We start from the raw sequence: 21,696 nt of genomic DNA, 5'->3' as shown, positions 1-21,696 counted from the left end.
CCCTAACACCTGCACTATACGAAGCCACTGACAATGCCGTAAGCGTGGCCAATTATTGGTCAGCAAAAATTTAGTTTCGATCGCCATCGACTCGCAAAGAAGAAGACTGATTGAGAAAATGGTCGGTGTACTGCGGAACTGAAGGCGATTGGGGCAACCACCGTTCTACACGCCCTATCTATGGAGTAATGGCGATTACTCCACCGACAAGAGCGCGGCTCTTAAATAAAGAGAGAGACACTACTACGTATAGGACGGACACTCTCCGTCCCGCACCAATTCGTATCAGGCGCCGAGCTAGATTTACCTCACCCCCTCTGGACCTCACTTTAGTAGACTAAAGTTTAGAAATAGCCGTAAGTCGTGAAGAAGGAATAATCGCGCGCTATCTATCTCGCACTATTAGTTTACATGTTTTTCCTGTAGACTAACGGATTTAAGTCACGCCTCTTTTAGGTTATATGCTTATTAATTGACTTTAATGTCCTTGGCTTGCGGATTGACTAGAAATTGTAGCGTCTTGCTAGATGATTAAAACTATTAAAATAGGTATTAATTTATACCATTCCATATCGCATAAACTGGGTAATGAAGTTACTTAGCATGTTCATTAGTACTACGCATTATGTATCTATCTAGGAACACAGTTAAGTTTAAGTACTACACTTAATTCTAATATAACATAACATAAACAGCCTATATACGTCCCACTGCTGGGCACAGGCCTCCCCGCAATCAACCGGAGGGGGTATGGAGCATACTCCACCACGCTGCTCCAATGCGGGTTGGTGGAGGTGTTTTTACGGCTAATAGCCGGGACCAACGGCTTAACGTGCCCTTCGAAGCACGGAATCATCTTACTTTTCCGGACAATCAGGAGGCGGCGAAAAGTCCTTACCAAACAAAGGACAGTCTCACAAAGTGATTTCGACAATGTCCCCATTGGAAATCGAAACCGGACCTCCAGATCGTGAGCCTAACGCTCTAACCGCTAGACCACGGAGGCTTTATCTAATTCTAATATAATGTAAGTTTATGGTGATCCAGTTTTATAGTCGTAAGGCCTTGATTTTGAGACACAGTACAGGGTGTTAGTGACATCATCGTAACGAATACTAAGGGGGATGATTCAGACCATGATTCTGAGTTAATATCAAGTGGAATTTTCCGTCGCAAAATTGTAATTTTTTATATGTTATAAAAAAATCAATTCTATACTTTTGCGATGGAAAATACCACTTGATATTAAATCAGAATAATCAGATGAATCACCTCTCTCAGTATTTGTTACCATGTCACTGATGCCCTGTACAAGTACCTACAAGTACGTATGGGTGTTAGTGACACCGTAACAAATACTGAGGGGATGATTCAGACCATGATTTTGATTCGATATCAAGTGGAATTTCCTGTCGGAAAAGTATTGAAAATTTTAGTAATTTTTAAAATTATTTTCAGTTCTATACAAAAATATACGGCAAAACAAACGGCAAACGGCAAAGTAAACGGTTCACTGAATTCACTAAAGCAATATATTAAAGCAAATGAAATTTGCTGCCTGTTAGCACGATTCGGGTTTCGCCGAACGTCGTAAATTATTTTATTAGTATAGGAAGCGCGGATGTAGGTCGCTGTGGAAATAAGTCATCGCACGCGCACGGTATAATCACAAAAACATATTGTATATCTATAAAAACATGTAAATGTACATTACGTATTCGCAAATATCTTTAAATACTCTATCTCCCTAGTATTATACCGTGTTCACTGCATTGTCTCGGGACCGGCGGCTTACCTAAACTAAAACTTTGACAGGTCGGAATTTTTGCAGAAACCACTGCCAGTCTGACCTTCTAACCGGCGAAGGGAAAACCAGTTTATTACAGGTTAGGTCAGGTACCTCCGAAATGCATTTTCCTCATGATGTTTTCCTTCACCGCTGATTAAGTGATAATCATTTCTGATTCAAACATGAATTCGAAAACATGGATTTGAACCTGGGACGTCGCAATGAGAAAATAGCGAGCGAGAATATCTTTAAGTAGGTACATTATGTATTCAAAAAAATACATGAATTATGGGATAATCGCCTATCACCATAGGTACGGTTCATCTAGCGTATATGGTCCCCTTCTAGCGAATAGGCCTCCCATCATTCTTTACCTTTTTTTCAGGGTCATCATTATCATACCTACATTATTACTATGTATTCTGTGGTATTATATAAATTCTGTGATAATATAGCATACTTTATTGCACACACAGAAAATACAAAATTACAAACAAAGAATAGGTAAATAGAAGAGCTTATCTCTTTAACAAAAAACAGCTCTTTTACCTTTAAAAATACCTAAGTGAAGGGTCGAACTTTCGCAAACTATTTGTCAGAATTTTCGCAATATAGGCAAGGTAATCAAGAAATCAAAATCGTTTATTCAACGTAATTATCATGGATAAACTTGTTGAAAGTCAATGTAACATTTTTGAATTTACGTCATTTCGCAAGGTCTTATGGTTAAGGAGAAGAAATGACAAGAAACTGCAACAGCAACACAATCTTTTTAAGGTACCTCGATTTTCTAATCCAGATGTTAATTAATAATGATACGGGTGACGTAACTATACCTAAAGTAAAGCGCAGTGACCTGAATGTGGTCACAGCACAGGTGACGAGATAAGATAGGAGATAAACTTAAATTGCAGTTGCAGGGTAATAAAGTTGATATTTATAGCAGATTCAGTCTATAATTATGGTCCGGGATATAAAGAAATACACATACATACATAAACTCACGCCCGTAATCCCCAAAGGGGTGGTCAGAGCCACAAGTAATCAAAGACAACTTACAACCCTATTACCATATCTTCTTCTTATCGTGTGGGTTGTGAGGTGGATTACCAATCTCATCAACCCTGGTGTCAGGGTTATTACTGCGACTATACTTACATCAGTAAGTAGTAACCGGGACCAACGGCTTAACGTGCCTTCCGAAGCACGGATCATCTTACTTTCGGACAATCAGGTGATCAACCTGTATGTCCTAACCAAACTAGGGATCACAAAGTGATTTTTGTGATATGACCCCACTAACATACCATAATAAGTTACATAAACATAAACAAACAGCCTATATACGTCCCACTGCTGGGCACAGGCCTCCCCTCAATCAGCCATTGCTCCCGGCTATTAGCCGTAAAACATCTCTACCAACCCGCATTGGAGCAGCGTGGTGGAGTATCCTCCATACCCCCTCCGGTTGAAGTTTAAAGTTAGTATAGTAAATTACGATACGACCTATGTAATGTAGTAAATATAAATGTAATTATGTATTATCATCAACTAAGTATATCAAGCTAGCAATACCAAGGTCAAACCGACAGGTCAGGTCAATAACATTATCTCAGCCATCCCGTCGGTTCATCTGAGAATAACTCAGCCGCAATGCAATCTGATTGTTAGGCTTTACGCACACAGGCGGTAGTGGGCGCGTTCCGGGAGCGGGAATATTTGTAATATCAACACTAATTTTAGGGCCACACTCTTGTCGTTGTACCATTCTCTATGCTACTTTTTAGGGAAAAATAGGACAGTGGTTTCCCTCTTGCCTTCCGCTCCGCAATACTCTCTGTGTGTGTCTGTTTTTTTTTAACTTCTTGTATTATTGTAGTTTTGCCGCAGATGGCATAAACTACTTGGTCGGACAAATTGGGAATGAAGGCTCTCACCCGGTACAACGTTTAAGAGAACAGGCCTGAGGGTGCCCAGTCTGTCTCTCTCTGTGTGTATTTGTAATATCATTTATTTCAGTAATAAGTATGTTTATTTTTTATTTTTTCAAAGTAACCACAGCTTATACATTGTTTTAAGTTTACGCGGTTATTATCATAATTAAAGCACATAATAACGGGTTCTTACCGCGTTTAAATGGGGATATGAAAATATATATGTGGATAGATATAATGGGGATAGAAAATTATGGATCTACCTACTCCACTCCAATCTCATCAGTCATCCCGTGATCATGGCACTTGCAACAGTGTCGAAATATCGGGAGTCTCATATCCCCATTTAAACGCGGTAAGAACCCGTTATTATGTGCTTTAACCACAGCTTACTTCACATGACTAACGACCTACGCGGTCCCGTGGTTTACCTGGGCTAACGATCCCAGGGATCCCAGGAACAAGCTCACATAGAACGTACCTGTTCACTCTGGCCTTGAAAGCATCCGGGTGCATTTATATGCATTTGGAAATACAGCTATATAACAGCTGATGGGAGACCTCGCCGGGCTGTCATATCTTGCGCCAGGGGGGCTCTGGCGACGTCGTGCGACATCGTTCAATGTCTTCAGAGACGCCTAGAAGGACTCTGTGTGCATTAAGCTTTACTGTTAAAGTTTCTTTTTATTAAAAAGAACTATTCGATGCCTTTATATTGCTGGCGAGGAGAGACGGAATTACAGAAGAGGAGCGACTGGAATTTACGATGGGGAATACCTAATGATATTTCTTTTTTGACGCGACTTATTGTGTTAATTCATATTCCGAAAGTACCTATCTATGCCCAACCTCATCACTAAATAAAAAAGAAGAAAAACAAGAAGAGAAGGTGAACGCGGTGAGGCGTCGTGTGTTATAAGAAAGTGAAAGAACTGGCCTTTCAAATTCAAATTATTTATTTCAGACTTCCATTTTAAAATTAAAATTAAAATAAATTATATAAAATCAAATAAAATTAAAATTATCAATGTCCTAATAAATAAAATAAAAATAATATTATTAATAAAAATGAAATAAATAAAATACTTACATGAAATAAAATACATTGGTGCCCATTCGGGTGCACACAAACTTAACCCAATTTTAGTCGACAGCTCTTAAATGAGTCCCGTCCTGCACTTACAATAAGTGCAAGAAAGGGATAGAGCTAATTTGATACCTTTGATAGACAAGAATGGAGAATGCTACACCGACAAAAGGATGGCTCTTAAATTAGTGATGAAAACTAGGTACTTAACAGGTATATAACATGCGTATACATACCAAGTAAGTAGACTTTTCATTACTTGTTTTTGTGAAGTTAAGCAACTTTATGTATTTATACCAAGGGACTGATTATTATACATCACACGACGCAACAACTTCACACAATTTTATCAAATTGATTGTCACTTATTCACAGAATTTCACAATGTCACGTTCTCAGAACGGGAACCTTCTTTAACTGTGTATATCACAGAAGCTAATATCATTTTAATCGCAGCAAAAAATGTTAAGTACCTTCGACCTCCAAATGCTTGGAGTGAAATCTGTACCAAACAAAGAGTTATAATTGTAGAGATATGCCGCGAGAGCATAGCGGGTGGGACCGAAACATGCACAAAAGGAGCATATTATATATGGCAACGATCGTCTTATACTCTCCACATCATTCATTGCTTCTTGGGTATCGCGCAACCACAATTAGTGCTTGTATTACTGTGCGATCTTCTTCTGTCATGTGGGTTATGTGAATTATCAACTTCATCAACACTGGTGTCAGGGTTATTATTAAGCCGCCAAAGGCCCCTGACATGGCTCATGTAACGACTACTTACATCAGTAAGTAGTAACCGGGACCAACGGCTTAACGTGCCTCCCGAAGCACGGATCATCTTACTTTTCGGACAATCAGGTGATCAGCCTGTAATGTCATAACCAGACTAGGGATCCAAAAGTGATTTCTTTGTGATTTCTCCTCAGCGGGATTCGAACCCGGGACCTCCGGATCGTAAGACCAACGCTCAACCACTGGACTACGGAGGTCGTCCTGTGCAATGAACAGCGGGGAAATAGTTGTAGAGGTCCAGTCAGACATGTCTTGGTGCGGCCGCTTCACACGCCGACGTGAGTTAATAGGCCACATGCGGACTCGTGTAACTTACTGCGGATGGCATATCTGCCTTCTTTCTATGATCTGTGGTATCGAATACGAACAATTCGAAAAAAATGTGATAATGCTTTAGGTACTAAGTGAGAGTAAAAATGTATTGAACAGAATTCCGCACATATTTAATACTTCTTCTTATCATGTGGGTTGTGAGGTGAAATACCAACCTCACAACTCTGGTATCAGGGTTATTACTGAGACTATACTTACATCAGTAAGTAGTAACCGGGACCAACGGCTTAACGTGCCTTCCGAAGCACGGATCATCTTACTTTCGGACAATCAGGTGATCAACCTGTATGTCCTAACCAAACTAGGGATCACAAAGTGATTTTTGTGATATGTCCCCACCAACATACCATAATAAGTTACATAAACATAAACAGCCTATATACGTCCCACTGCTGGGCACAGGCCTCCCCTCAATCCGTCGTTGGACCCGGCTATTAGCCGTAAAAACACCTCTGCCAACCCGCATTGGAGCAGCGTGGTGGAGTATGCTCCATACCCCCTCCGGTTGAAGTTTAAAGTTACTATAGTAAATTACGATACGACCTATGTAATGTAGTAAATATAAATGTAATTATGTATTATCATCAACTAAGTATATCAAGCTAGCAATACCAAGGTCAAATCGACAGGTCAGGTCAATAACATTATCTCAGCCATCCCGTCGGTTCATCTGAGAATAACTCAGCCGCAATGCAATCTGATTGTTAGGCTTTACGCACACAGGCGGTAGTGGGCGCGTTCCGGGAGCGGGAATATTTGTAATATCAACACTAATTTAAGAGCCACACTCTTGTCGTTGTAGCATTCTCCATGCTACTTTTTAGGGTAAAATAGGACAGTGGTTTCCCTCTTGCCTTCCGCTCCGCAATACTCTCTGTGTGTGTCTGTTTTTTTTTTTAACTTATTGTAGTTTTGCCGCAGATGGCATAAACTAATTGGCCGGATAAATTGGGAATGAAGGCTCTCAACCGGTACAACGTTTAAGACAACAGGCCTGAGGGTGCCCAGTCTGTCTCTCTGTGTGTGTATTTGTAATATCATTTATTTTAGTAATATGTTTTTTTTTTTTTTCAAAATAACCACAGCTTACTTCACATGACTAACGACCTACGCGGTCCCGTGGTTTACCTGGGCTAACGATCCTAGGGATCCCAGGAACAAGCTCGCCTAGAAGGTGCCTGTTCACTCTGGCCTTGAAAGCATCCGGGTTATATGCATTTGGAAATTATCATCCTCATCATCAGCAGCCCATTAACGTCCCCACTGCTGGGGCACGGGCCTTCCCTATGGATGGATAGGGAGATCGGGCCTTAAACCACCACGCGGGCCCAGTGCGGATTGATGGTTATTGACGACTGCTAATGCAGCCGGGACCAACGGCTTAACGTGCCTTCCGAAGCACGGAGGAGCTCGAGATGAAAACTTTTTTTTTGTGGTCACCCATCCTATGACCAGCCTTTGCGAAAGTTGCTTAACTTCAACAATCGCAGACCGAGCGCGTTTAGCGCTGCGCCACCGAGCTCCATTTGGAAATACAGCTATATAATAGCTTATGTTATGTTAGATGGGAGATCTCGCCGAGCTGTCATATTATCTTAGTTGGAGCGCCGCCAGGGGGGTTCTGGCGACGTTGTGCGACATCGTTCAATGTCTTCGGAGACGCCTAAAAGGACTCTGTGTGCATTAAGCTTTACTGTTAATGTTTCTTTTTATTAAAAAGAATGATTCGATGCCTTTATATTGCTGGCGAGGAGAGACGGAATTACAGAAGAGGAGCGACTGGAATTTACGATGGGGAATACCTAATGATATTTCTTTTTTGACGCGACTTATTGTGTTAATTCATATTCCGAAAGTACCTATCTATGCCCAACCTCATCACTAAATAAAAAAGAAGAAAAACAAGAAGAGAAAGTGAACGCGGTGAGGCGTCGTGTGTTATAAGTAAGTGAAAGAACTGGCCTTTCAAATTCAAATTATTTATTTCAGATTTCCATTTTAAAATTAAAATTAAAATAAATTATATAAAATCAAATAAAATAAAAATTATCAATGTCCTAATAAATAAAATAAAAATAATATTATTAATAAAAATGAAATAAATAAAATACATGAAATAAAATACATTGGTGCCCATTCGGGTGGACACAAACTTAACCCAATTTTAGTCGACAGCTCTTAAAATGAGTGCCGTCCTGCACTTACAATAAGTGCAAGAAAGGGATAGAGCTAATTTGATACCTTTGATAGACAAGAATGGAGAATGCTACACCGACAAAAGCATGGCTCTTAAATTAGTGATGAAAACTAGAAAACATGCGTATACATACCAAGTAAGTAGACTTTTTATTACTTGTTTTTGTGAAGTTAAGCAACTTTATGTATTTATACCAAGGGACTGATTATTATATATCACACGACTCAACAACTACACAATTTTATCAAATTGATTGTCACTTATTCACAGAATTTCACAATGTCACGTTCTCAGAACGGGAACCTTCTTTAACTGTGTATATCACAGAAGCTAATATCATTTTAATCGCAGCAAAAAATGTTAAGTACCTTCGACCTCCAAATGCTTGGAGTGAAATCTGTACCAAACAAAGAGTTATAATGGTAAAGATATGCCGCGAGAGCATAGCGGGTGGGGCCGAAATATGCACAAAACGAGCATATTAGTATATGGCAACGATCGTCTTATACTCTGGGGTATCGCGCAACCACAATTAGTGCTTGTACTTATTACTGTACGATGTTCTTCTATCATGTGTCAGGGTTATTATTGAGCCGCCAAAGGCCCCTGACATGGCTCATACAACGACTACTTACTTATATCAGTAAGTAGTAACCGGGACCAATGGCTTAACGTGCCTTCCGAAGCACGGATCATCTTACTTTTTGGACAATCAGGTGATCAGCCTGTAATGTCATAACCAGACTAGGGATCCAAAAGTGATTTCTTTGTGATATGTCCCCAGCGGGATTCGAACCCGGGACCTCCGGATCGTGAGCCCAACGCTCAACCACTGGACCACGGAGGTCGTCCTGTGCAATGAAAAGCGGGGAAATAGTTCTAGAGGTCCAGTCAGACATGTCTTGGTGCGGCCGCTTCACACGCCGACGTGAGTTAATAGGCCACATGCGGACTCGTGTAACTTACTGCGGATGGCATATCTGCCTTCTTTCTATGATCTGTGGTATCGAATACGAACAATTCGAAAAAAATGTGATAATGCTTTAGGTACTAAGTGAGAGTAAAAATGTATTGAACAGAATTCCGCACATATTTAATTATTCTTCTTATCATGTGGGTTGTGAGGTGAAATACCAACCTCATCAACTCTAGTGTCAGGGTTATTACTGAGCCGCTAAAGGCCCCTAACATGGAAAGAAAGAAAGAAAAAAGAAAACATAACCAAAAACAATGAAACAACACAAAACAAATAACAATAAACAATAATGTCCTAACCAAACTAAGGATCACAAAGTGATTTTTGTGATTTGTCCCCACCGGGATTTGAACCCAGGACCTTGGGATCGTGAGACAACGCTCAACCACTAGACCGCGGAGGCCGGATGATAAAAATTTATTGACATGTCACTTTATGTCAATCCTATATATTTTCATCACTATGGCTGTCGATTATCATCATTGCCTGCAACTTGGCGAACCCCCCTGATCACTACGGCCTATCTCTCGCCGATGCCCAGTGAACCCTAAAACAATTCAGACGCGGCTATGAATGAGTGTTTCGAGACGACAGTATTTATAGCTGTATAAATATAGGGTGAAACCCGCGCTAGGGAGAGTGGCCCTGTTTTCGACGCTGTTGGTAGAGATAAGTTTAAACATATTAACATTGATGTACCACTACCGTATATACAGCGCTTGATACAAAAATGCGGCGAAAACTTGGCGCTTGTTTAGCTATACTTTCAAACACATTCAGTATATTTATTCAATAAAATCTTGTCAAATTAAGAAAGTACGTAACGTCTTATTATTATATTAGCGCGTGGTGCTTCGTACGCGGTCGGGTTATACTGCGACTCGGATTGACGGGGGACTTGTTTTAGTGTATTTTAAACTAAAATAATAATTTTGGTGGGTTTTACTACGACTTACTAGAAATATGATTTACTTATTAGAAATATTATGTTCCATCATTCATTTTTCGCTTTGAGGTTCTATTTTTGCAAGTTTTTACTACGCACTTCACCGTGTTGCCGGTTCGGCGCCTAATCGCGCACTGAGGTTAAGTACTGTCAACGTCGCTATGTTAACAGCAACTTTGTGCTAGCGCTGATGTTCAATCTACTGTAGTAGTACATGTATGCTGTATGCATATTAAATAAAAAGTACTTAAAAAAAGAAAAAGACCCGTCCTTTCGTAAGTTTAAAAAAAAATCTATGTCAGGATCAAACCACTTTTCCATATAGGTACTCTAGGTATTTTGTGTGGGTACATCTTAAAAAGACATTGATTGACTGAAATTGTATTATAATATAATAGAACAGCCAAACCGTTTCGAAAGTTTATGCGGACATCAGAAGCTTTTTAAAGCATTATGAAAAAAAATCTCATTAACTGAAGCCTTAAAGGGTCCAGCATTATAAAGTGTCCCTATTACTTGAATAAAAAAAAACAGATGGCTGGCTAGGCATTACTTTGTAATTGCAATAAAATTGCTTAAATACCTTGAAAACGAACAAACTCTTCAGAAGTCATTAAAGCGTTTACTTTGAAGAACGCGCTGGTAGAAATATAGTTTATGTCTACAAATTTTAAGTTTGAATCATCGATTCGACACAATACAAAAAGCAAAAGCTTACAAAACCAAAATTCCGAATTCCGAATAAAAATCCCAACTTTAACCGAGCGAGTCCGAAAACATGCGCAAGCGCCTGCACGCGTCCCAACGTGCGGCCCATGTGTCAGTTGCTGCCGAGCCGCCGCCGCGTCATGTTGCGTCTATCGCTGCTACTCGTGCTCCTCACGCACCGGACCCCCGCCTACGTCACCGACCCGCCATCCTTCGCGGACAGACTCGACAAACTTTACGAAAAGCTAGAAAAGTTAACCATTCCATCCGAGTCATCTCTAGCTTTAAGTTCAACTCCTGAAGATAAGCTTTATGCGAAGTTAGACCGGTTGAATTCCCTAGGACCCGATGACAGGGAGTTGACAGATGATGATGAGGAGCTGTTGTCTGCGATGCAGCTGTGGGGGATGCTCAGTGCAGAGCAGTTAGAGGGAGTGGTGAAAGAGTTGCAGCATATGAAGGGAGAAGAGAAGAGTGAAAGGCTGACTGACGGAGAGTACGCTGATGGCGAATGGATTGACGAGGTAAGTGGTGAATATTATCATAATGATATAGGTGCTCCTTTAGGGAAAAGGGACTATGATATCATATCAGGCCATGATTTAAAATAAATAAATGAATAATAAATAAATTTTAGGCCCATAAAATTACAAATAAATCAAATCAAATATTCTTTATTGCACAGAACTAATTTTCAACAATCAGACACAACACATAAATACCGTACAATTTGGGCGGCCTTATTTCTCTAGAGCAATTTTTTCCAGGCAACCATTACCAGGAATAATTATGTACCCGAGAAATGAGAAAATTAGATAATTATCACGTTTAAACTGAACAACGCCATCTATATTGTTTTTGGTGAACGTAACCTGGAAATTCCCTCATTGTCATTATTATAATTAAGGAAGTAAAGTTCTTGGTATTAAAAACCAAACCCTACCACGAAATTTGTTACTGTGGTTTTTGTAGTGGTTAGGGAATGCAATCCCGACTCGAGATTACAAATTCGAGATCTCGCGGGATTGATATTTGCAATCCCGAAATTTTCGGGATCTCGTCTAGTTCATAAAAAAAAAGTTAGGATGGCTGAAAACGATGGAAACTGCTTGTCTGTGATAGTGAGGTAATTAAAACAAAATATTTTTGAAAGAAAACAAAAACCTTTATTCTTCAATATAACTAACTGAATAATTAACTTTTCTTTGGAAATCAGCATAATCAAAACAAAAAGTACTTATAACTTGAGGAGATTCGCCCAATCCCGTCAATCTCGAAAATATAAAATTACAAGTATTATATAAATTAATTCAATTTCCTATTATTTTACTTTATATAGTTTTTATCCAATTATTATTTAACTTCCAGCTTTAAGTTACCTCAAACACGTGTACGTGTTGTTTTGTTATTTGTTTAAAATTTTAACTGGAATGTTGTATACGCCGGTAATGGTATAACATACGTTCATTGTCCGTTGAATTTTATTCATGTAATTTTTATGTATATACCTTTTTTTTTTGACGTGACTTATTGTAGATTTGCAGCAGATGGCATTAACTACTTGGCCGGACAATGGGGAGCGCTGAAGGCTCTCACCCGATACAACGTTTAAGACAACAGGCCTGAGGGTGCCCAGTTGGGCGCGAACCTCGGCTCAGGGCGTCGTCTGAGAGGAAAAATATTTGAAAGAATTAATCTACCCTAGTGGGTCGATAGCGATAAGCGCTGAATGAGGGAAATCGTCGACCACGCCGGCGGGGTCGGTATCGGGGTCCTGAAGTGTTTGGTGTCGCGAGCTGATTGGCTGCCTCTATGGCTAGAGTAATAGGGTCGTCGGGATCGTATATTATGTCTTTCGGATGCCGATACTTTTCAGTACCGTCCCTAAGCGGAATGTATTCGGAAGCCGCAACTACCAGGAGATTTGGGTGGTGCGGAGCAGAATATGTATATACCGATGGTGTATCTTAAATAAATAAATAAATAGATTGATCCCGATAAAATTAGACGAGATCTCGCGAAACCGGGATCCCGCATTAGTAAGGGATTGCCTTAGTGGTGGATTTGCTTCAGCTAGCATTCTTGACCGAAAACCCTGAGTTTGCTTCAACAAGGTTTATACGAATCACTCCAGAAGTATTACAGTTTCTCTGTCCTACGGCACACGGTTTTATTTATGTTGTCGCTACGGATTGTTTGGGTGTACATAAGTGTTGTATTATATTTTTGCGGACGTAAACATACTTAGTTTAACAAACACATAAATGCCGCGTGAATATATACGACAGATGGGCTTATCTCTAAAGGAGACCTTGTCCAGCCTACCCCGCGTGGTGTGAGAGGGCAATAAAAGTGGGAGGGCACAAAGTGAAATAATTATATATAAAAAATATAATAACAAATATTAAAAAAAAAAACCAAAAAAACGAGAAAACAAAAACAACAACATATATAAATAAAAGAAGTGAATAGAAAGACATGTGATATATGTGTCTCTTTTTATTTTATTTAGCTTATTAGAAAAACAGAAAGAAGCAACAGATGGACGTTTTCTAATACCATAGTGGAGGTATTGAGCATAATCGACTACGCTGCTCCATTGCTTGTTGTTCGAGGTATTCCCACAGCTAGTAGCCGGGACTAACGGCTTAACATGCCTTCCGAATTATGGAAACTCGTCAAAATTATAAAATCAAATAAAATTCGCTCTATTTCTAAACAAAATAGTGCTACCGCCGAGATTAACTGACAGCTAACAAACAAACCAAAACGCAGTGTCTTTGATCATCCCAGTTAATTTTAACTATAACTTTCGAACGTCAGGGAAATAGTTAACGCTCGGTAGAGTTTTATTAAGTCTCAGACTATTTTGAATACTAGGCCAGTCTGTCTACATTCAAATTAATTTGATTGCTGAAACATCATAACTTAGATTTGGACATAATATATAATACAAGCTCACGACTACATCCCAATGGGGTAGTCAGAGATACAGAGCTTTTTGTTAGATCTGACCGTAAACATAACCTATTATCACAGCGCTGAAGGAAAACATCGTGAGAAAACCCACATTCCTGAGAAATGCATTTTCGGAGGTATGTGACCTAACCTGTATTGGGCTGGTTTTTCCTTCGCGGGTTGGAAGGTCAGACAGGCAGTCACGCTTCTGGAAAAATCCGGTCCTGTCAAATCTTCAGGTTAGGTAAGCGGTCCCTGTGAAAATTAAGTCTTTACCTATGAAATTGCTGTTCTGCAGTACTGGCCATTTCGAATCAAAATATTTTTTGTTTGGCTAATAATTCTAATTTCAAATTAATTTTATTTTAAAAACATGGTATTCTTTTTTCCAAATTTATTTATTTCGATGAGCGAGTGGAAGAAGGGTAAGTACTTTTAGTTATGAATTTATACATTAAACTTTTACATAATATTACATTATTATTCAAATTAATCGAATAACTAACGTAACTGTATCAGTTTCATAGATTTATTTATAATCATAAATCAGAATATGTGTATAATTTCTTTATATTTCGACATAATCATAACATTACATTTCGGCCGCGGAATGATTGATGGATGTGTGTAAATGTTCTTCGATGTCACGAACAGTAACACAGTTTCACTTAAAACTTCCTTCGAGTAATAAAACATATTGATAAAATAACATAGCCACTATGCCACTGACCAAACCCACAGCCAACAGCCACTTTGGTGTTGTTGTTCACCGGCTTGCTTCTCAATCGGGAAGTGTCGGTTCGAACCCAGGTGCTGGACTTGCTACGAAACTAGTTACGTTGCAAGAATTAAATTGATATTACAATATTAAATACTCTTTTAAATGTTATGGGCGATAGGCTGATCCCTTATCACCATAAGGTTCATCATATCCAGCTTACGACATCGTATCAACAGTGGCTGCAAGTTGTCTTTGATTACTTGTGGCTCTGCCCACCCCATTAGGGATAACGGGCGTGAGTTTATGTATGTATGTATGTATGTATGTAAATACTCTTTTCTAACAACATCTCTACATACCTATATTATTTGTAATAAATTCTATATCATATTAATATTTTTACGAGTACATTAACACAGAAAGATAAATTTATTTTAAAACAGACCTTGATGACCCTATGTTTATATTTATAATCATACTTATTATTAGACTAAAATAATTATTAACATAATACAGCATCACGCCTTTATCCCTGAAGGAGTAGGCAGTGGTGTACAGTATACAGCTACTCCTCGCCAACTTTGTTTTAGTCGAATTCAATGGTTTGTAGCCCGAGCTGGGATTAGAACTTGTGACAAACGATGTATGTCACTCGCACCCAATCCTTCATAAAAGCAACGTATATATGTATATATACAGGGTGTTAGTGACATCGTAACGAAAACTTTGAGGGATGATTCAGGCCATGATTCTTAGTTGATATCAAGTGGAACTTTCCGTCGTATATATATATAATTCAGTGATGTGATGCAATAATTTAAGAGCCGCTCTTTTATCGGTGTAGTATTCTCCATGCTCCTTTTTTAGGAAAAAATAGGGCAGTGGTTTCCCCTCTTGCCTTCCGCCCCGCAGTACTCTGTCTGACGTGAGTGGGATGGCGCCCAGAGTAATCTATTTCAAACCCGTACTAGGACCTGTCCTCCGCCTCTGAACAGTACTGACAGTTACAGATGCCCTCTGTCACTGTCAGGTTCCAGGTTACAGTCCCTGAGAGTCCCTTGTCAGTCCCTTGCCCCTTCCATCCTGCATTACCGTACCGATGGCTCCCATCTTCGCCTCAGAGGAAAATCCCACTTCATATTAACTCAGAATCATGAACCCCCTTGAGTAGTCGTTACGATGTCACTAAGGCTGCGTTTCCATTGACGCGGAGCTGTGCGGAGATGTGCAGGAATCAACCAATCACCGTGAGGAAGAGAGTGACAGAGCGTCTTCGTTTTTCGCTCTCTCTAACGCTGTGATTGGTCAAATCCGCACATCTCCGCTCTTCTCCGCCCATCTCCGCATCAGTGGAAACCTGGCCTAACACCCTGCATATATAGGTAGGTAGGTAGGTACGGGACCTACTAAAAGTGCAAATTAAGTAAATGCAAATTAAGTAGTAAACTTCTAAGGTACTTATGCGTAAGGTGTGCCTATACCTAAACAATAGAGCCTAACAAGTGGGAACAAATCAATGCGATAAAACCATCTCCACATTCCTCGCATAACTTTATCTTTCAACTCTAGACATGTTTTAGTACTCATTTTACGACCTAAGCTGGATGATGGCGGTAAAACATAATGTTTACTCGTAAACATTTGTTATTTCAAAATGTTTTATATCTCGTATCACCTTGTAGTGAAGTTAATAAAAATGACTCTCCGTTGGACTGAAGAAAAGTAGAATGTGTTAGGTTAGATCCTTATTACCTTTGACATTACCATAACCATGGTATAAGAATACCAGTAGGCTCTGCACGGTGACCGCGCCGCGCGCGGCGCGAATTATATCGAGGCCATCGACCAATAGGCGTTTGACGTCCATCTACGTAGATAGCATTCGTATCGTTTATTGGTCCAAGCGCTAGATATAATTCGCGCGGCGCAGTTACCGTTTAGAGCCTACTGGTATTTTTCACAGAATGACTACTTCAAAGAAAGGACCGACATAAAATTTACGTCCTTGGAATGTTGGAGATACCAATTTCATGGTAACACTAACGTCATCAATGGGCTAGCAATGGCGGCTTGTCATAGGACTGCATAGGCATACCTCTCTATTTACAGCGGATGTAGTAAGTACGGTCACGAGCATTAATATGTATACACTTTGGTACCATGTCACATTAACTTTTTTGACAAATTGAACTGTAAGTCTCACTAAATGTCAAATATGTTAGTGCGACAGAGTCCTAACGTGGGTACATTATATTGCTCATGACTGTACATAGTAAATTAACCAATGACGTAACTCTATGGTTGCAACCGTAAAATATACAATGAAACCAAACGGTTTCGTATTTTGGTCCGAGTGTTTCAGGTTGCCGAGTGAAATAGGTTAGTTCGCACGTAGTTGCTAACGCTAAACTTTGTATAATTGGCTCACTGCTTGTAATTCCCCTGATCCACAGCCAGGGCCGACACAGGGGGCACTTTTGGTCGGTTCGGACCGCCAGCGGTTCGGACCGTGGTGCGAATCAACTGCTCTTCTTGGGCGGTGGGAATTGAACAAGGTACCTGTTGGAATGGGTTAATTCCTATCACACAGCGTGGTATACAGGGTGTTAGGGACATCGTAACGAAAAAAAAAATGGAACGCCTATTTGATTGAACTAAAAACGATGGTGGGTGTTTTTCTTGTCGCAAATGTTTAATTAAGATTTTGAATTTTTACTGTGCCGCAATGTAAGTCGAACAACGCGGCACACAGACGTTAAACCTACGCACGGCTACGTTACGCGTGCGTGCGTGATACGATGTTGTATCTAGGTAGGAGTTTTCATTCTCTTGTATTTAGATGCTTAGTGGTGCAACGTTTAAAAATGTTGAGTTTGTTGAAGTAGAACACCTACTGCCACGATTTTTCACGCACGGTACCTACCTACCAGTTATTAAAACGTTCCTAACTTATTAACAATAAAAACCCTACTCTTGCCTTACCTTAATTGTTATTCCTTCGGATGAAGTACCTAGGTAGGTACCCTAGAACATGTCACGTCACGTAGGTTAGGTATGCAACATCGCGTTTCCTCCGCGGTAGGTAGGTATCACACGCACTCACAAACACAACACCTTGCTCTTTAATAAACATCAACAATCTTCCATACTTTTGTGCAGTAAATGGTCTATGATCTATCATCATAGTCGACACTACTCATTTACAGAATAAAACAAACACAAAACACTCACAAACACGAAAAAAATATCCTCGAAAAACATCACGCGATTCGGGTCAAGCTTAGTATTCGACTGAGCGCAGCGGAAGCGCGCGGCGGCGTTAGCGCAAAGCATCAAAGGCGTGCCGACGACGCACCGGCCGCGGCCGAGTCGAGCCGACGACTAGACAGAGAGAGAGAAGTATGTTTATGGTGCAAGTGACAGAGAAAGAAATAGTATCTGTTCGTATGCCTACTTTATTGGCGAGCATTGCCCTTGACCCGTGCGCCGGCTATTCACCTGCGCATAGCTGAAGTTGTAGATACGTTATTATTAGTATTGATGACATTGATAAAATTTAATAATTAGTAATTTTTATTTGTTTATTTTAAATGTGCGTTCTATGCAGCTTAAAACACAATATGGGACTAAAAAAAATCTATTTTTTTATGAATTTTGCGACAGGAAACTTCACTTGATACCTATCAACTCAAAGAAATACCTAGTATCTGTTCGTAATGCCTACTTTATTGGCGCGCGTTGCCCTTGATCCGTGAGGCTATTCACGTCCGAGTATCCATCAAGACAGATCAAACAAGCCCTAACTCGGAGGTTTTGCGTCCCAGGATCCTTTAATTATGTCTTAGAACCTTCTTGGCCTATGTGGTCCAGTGGTTGAGCGATGGGATGCGGAGGGTCCGGGTTCGTATTCCGGTGGGGACATATCACAAAAATCTGTTTATAAGGCCTTTGGTTGGGACGTTACAGGCTGATCACCTGATTGTCCGAAAGTAAAATGATCCGTGCTTCGGAAGGTACGTTAAGTCGTTGCTCCCGTCTACTAGGTACTTATGTAAGCACGTAGCCGTTACATGAATATTGTACACAGAACAGGATAGGTTTAATTAGTTCTTTACTGATGATTTAACAATGAGATTTAAAACACGAATAACTTAGTATGTACTTAGTACCTCGGTACCAACATGTAACAAGAAAAATAAGATCACTCCTCTCGGACAATTTTTTTCTTTGAACATGCCGACATTGCCTACGCGGCGGAGTTGCCGAACTATCGATAGGTAGATTATCAATTGTTGAACTTGAAAATTGTCTAAACTATCGAAAGTAGTGATAGTACATTTAGATCGATACTAGCGATAGTACCGATAGGTCTTGCTTTGTAACAATAATGGGTATTGATCTAAAAGATCTATCGATAGGTACCTACTATTGGTTTTTTTTAACTAGGTATCGATAGAATATCGATAGGCAACACTCTGGCGGAGTGTCCGCCGCGAATTCTAGACGCGATCTCGCTCGATTTTTGTGTAGCGAGGTTTAGCGTAGGTACTTACATACTAAGTTGGTGGATGGTTGACATAGTAGGTAACTAATTATCTAATCTGTGGTGGTTGTGTTAGTTGGTTGTTAGTTATTCTAATGACAACAAAGAATACAATTATTTACTGTTTCAACTGTTTTAGGTAGATAATGGCCCCGATTCCTATGAGTAAATGAATGAATAACCCGGTCGAATCAAAAAGGTATCTCGGTGGTATGCAAACCGTTTGACGTGTGCTGTCAACTTAATTCTGTCGGTTGTTTTAGATTTCTGCTTAAAATTGACGTGTATTCCATAAATTTTATGCCTGTTGAATATCCGTCCATTTAAGAATAAGAATAAAATAAATTTATAATTTACGATAGACAGAGAAAGAAATAGGATCGGTTCGTAGTGCCTACTTTGTAGGCCGCGCCGCCGCCGCCGCGCCGCCGCCGGCGTGCGGCGCGGAGCGCGCGGAGCGGGGCGTGCGGAGCGGGGCGCGCGGCGCGGTGCGTGTGGCCGTTGACCCGTTCGAGCAGCTGTTGTCTCCATTACATCGAAAATTTTCGATAATTTGTCATTATTGTTTTTTTTATTGAAATTTGGGTTCTATGCAGCTAAAAGCACAATATGGAATTGAAAATAATTAAAAACAAAACTCAAAATTTCATGAATTTTGCGACGGAAAATTCCACTAGATATTAACTCAGAATCATGGTCTCAATCATCCCTCTCAGTATTCGTTACGATGTCACTAACACCCGGTATAGTGATAACCACGTAAGCGCTTTTTTGAAAAATAACATTCGAATGTAATTTTTGATAACAAAACCGCGCATTAACAATCTTTTTTTTTATTTTTACACAAACTACCCCACGAGTTAGACATTTGTCATTATACAATAAAATAAAGTATATGAAATATCCTATTGATTGATTATTGGTTGATATATGACTTACTGGTATAGACCAATAGATCAACTTACCCTTGTTCTATTCTGGTTTAAATTTTTACACGGATTGAAACTTATTTGCAGTTGGTAAACTAATACCGTCTTTGAATGTGAAGCGTGGAAGCTGACGCAGAAAGGCAGAGAGAAAACCGAGGCCTTTGAATTAAAAACATCATAGAAGGGAAGCTACAAGAGAGGAAGGGGAAGATCAAGAAGAGCTTACATGGAACAGATTAAAGAGAAGGCGAACGTCGTGTCTTATAAGGAAGTGAAGGAACTGGCCTTTGATAGACTAATTGTGAATGCTACACGGATAAGAGCGTGGCTCTTAAATTAGTGATGATAAAAATAATCACGACTTATGTCGGTGTTGGGAGACGGCATTTTTTCAACGGCAAAATAAAATGTTATTGCGATTATAACGGTTTTACAGTTGGTATAATCGATTGGTATAAATATGTAGGTAGTCAACAAGTCAAAGCCGGAACATTAGGTGTGCAAGTCAGATTCGCATTTGACCGGGTTTTTTTTTAATAAAAAGTCAGTGTTCTGAGTTTCTAAGTCCTTACTCCGACCCTGTGTCTGAACCTACAGAGTTGCAGTTACAGTCGCAATATGCATGTTCCGTATTTAGCGACCTCTTTACGTTTAAATCACGATTCGGCGAACTCTGATCCTACATTCACTTGCTATATGCACTTTTACTTGCCTAAAGTACCTGTATGTAAACATAGCATAAGTCAATGTACTTCTAAAGACACCGCGCGGTTCAATTAATATTAACAATGAAAATTATTTCGTAGGTACTACATAACATCAATAATGAGTTTCATACACTAGTCAAGAATTTTTAAATAAAAAAATGACATTTAAATAATTTTGATGTTTTTCATTATAAGTACGTTAATAATGTAAAAAAATATTATTATTTATTGAGGACCTTTCCAGGCTACGTTCCCAAAAATATATATAATATATAATAGGTAGCAACATAATTCTATACCATATCTGATCCAAATTAGAATTCATTTATTCGTAATAAACATTACAGTCAAAACAAAAATACACATTATATAAAATAGACAATAACAATTAGAATTAAAATTAACGTTCGCCTTCTCTTTAATCTGTTCCATGTAAGCTCTTTTTGATCTTCCTCTTCCTCTCTTTCCTTGTAGCTTCCCTTCTATGATGTTTTTAATTAAAAAGGCCTCGGGTTAAATTAGAATTTATATTTTTGAATAAACATGTACCCGAGCATTGAGAAAATACTCCTAGTTACCAATGCAATTGTTGATATGAGCTATTAATAAGTTACTTATTCACAGAAATAACGTCAATGCATGTAATGCAAAATATAGGGCTGTCAATCTATTCGTATGGGTCCAAAAATATAATTATACATATACTCTGATACATACTTATATCACTTTGTGTATGATTTAAGTAGGGTTCGAAATTATCTATATAATCACACTCCTTAGTAGTCATTTGATAGTAAAGTTAATAATAATTATCGTGATATTAATATCACAGTTGTGTTGATAAAATAACAGTTACTAACAAATATACATATAATATCTTCACCCCCAATTTAAGGGACATCAGTGCTTCTTGGTGTTGTCTCAAAACTATAAGCTGTTAAAATAAGAAAGAAATACTTTTTAATAATATTATTTTTATTAACTTCTAGATGACTGATTTTCCTACATGTCATCACTAATTTAAGAGCCACGCTCTTGTCGGTGTAGCATTCTCCATGCTACTTTTT

At 39.2% G+C, this 21,696-nt stretch overlaps 1 protein-coding gene across 1 annotated transcript in view; it reads left to right on the top strand.

Annotated features, from left to right (window-relative positions):
• The first annotated feature begins 10,878 nt into the window (after positions 1 to 10,878).
• LOC126368432 (uncharacterized) overlaps positions 10,879 to 21,696 on the top strand; it is a 38,552-nt gene continuing 27,734 nt past the window's right edge. Inside the window, exon 1 of the mRNA XM_050012430.1 lies at positions 10,879 to 11,295. Within this exon, the coding sequence (XP_049868387.1) occupies positions 10,879 to 11,295 (417 nt within the window). The remainder of the gene's footprint in view (positions 11,296 to 21,696) is intronic.

The sequence above is a fragment of the Pectinophora gossypiella genome, chromosome 7 (assembly GCF_024362695.1).
Source record: "Pectinophora gossypiella chromosome 7, ilPecGoss1.1, whole genome shotgun sequence".
NCBI classification, from domain to species: domain Eukaryota; kingdom Metazoa; phylum Arthropoda; class Insecta; order Lepidoptera; family Gelechiidae; genus Pectinophora; species Pectinophora gossypiella.
This window is presented reverse-complemented; position numbering and strand designations above follow the sequence as displayed.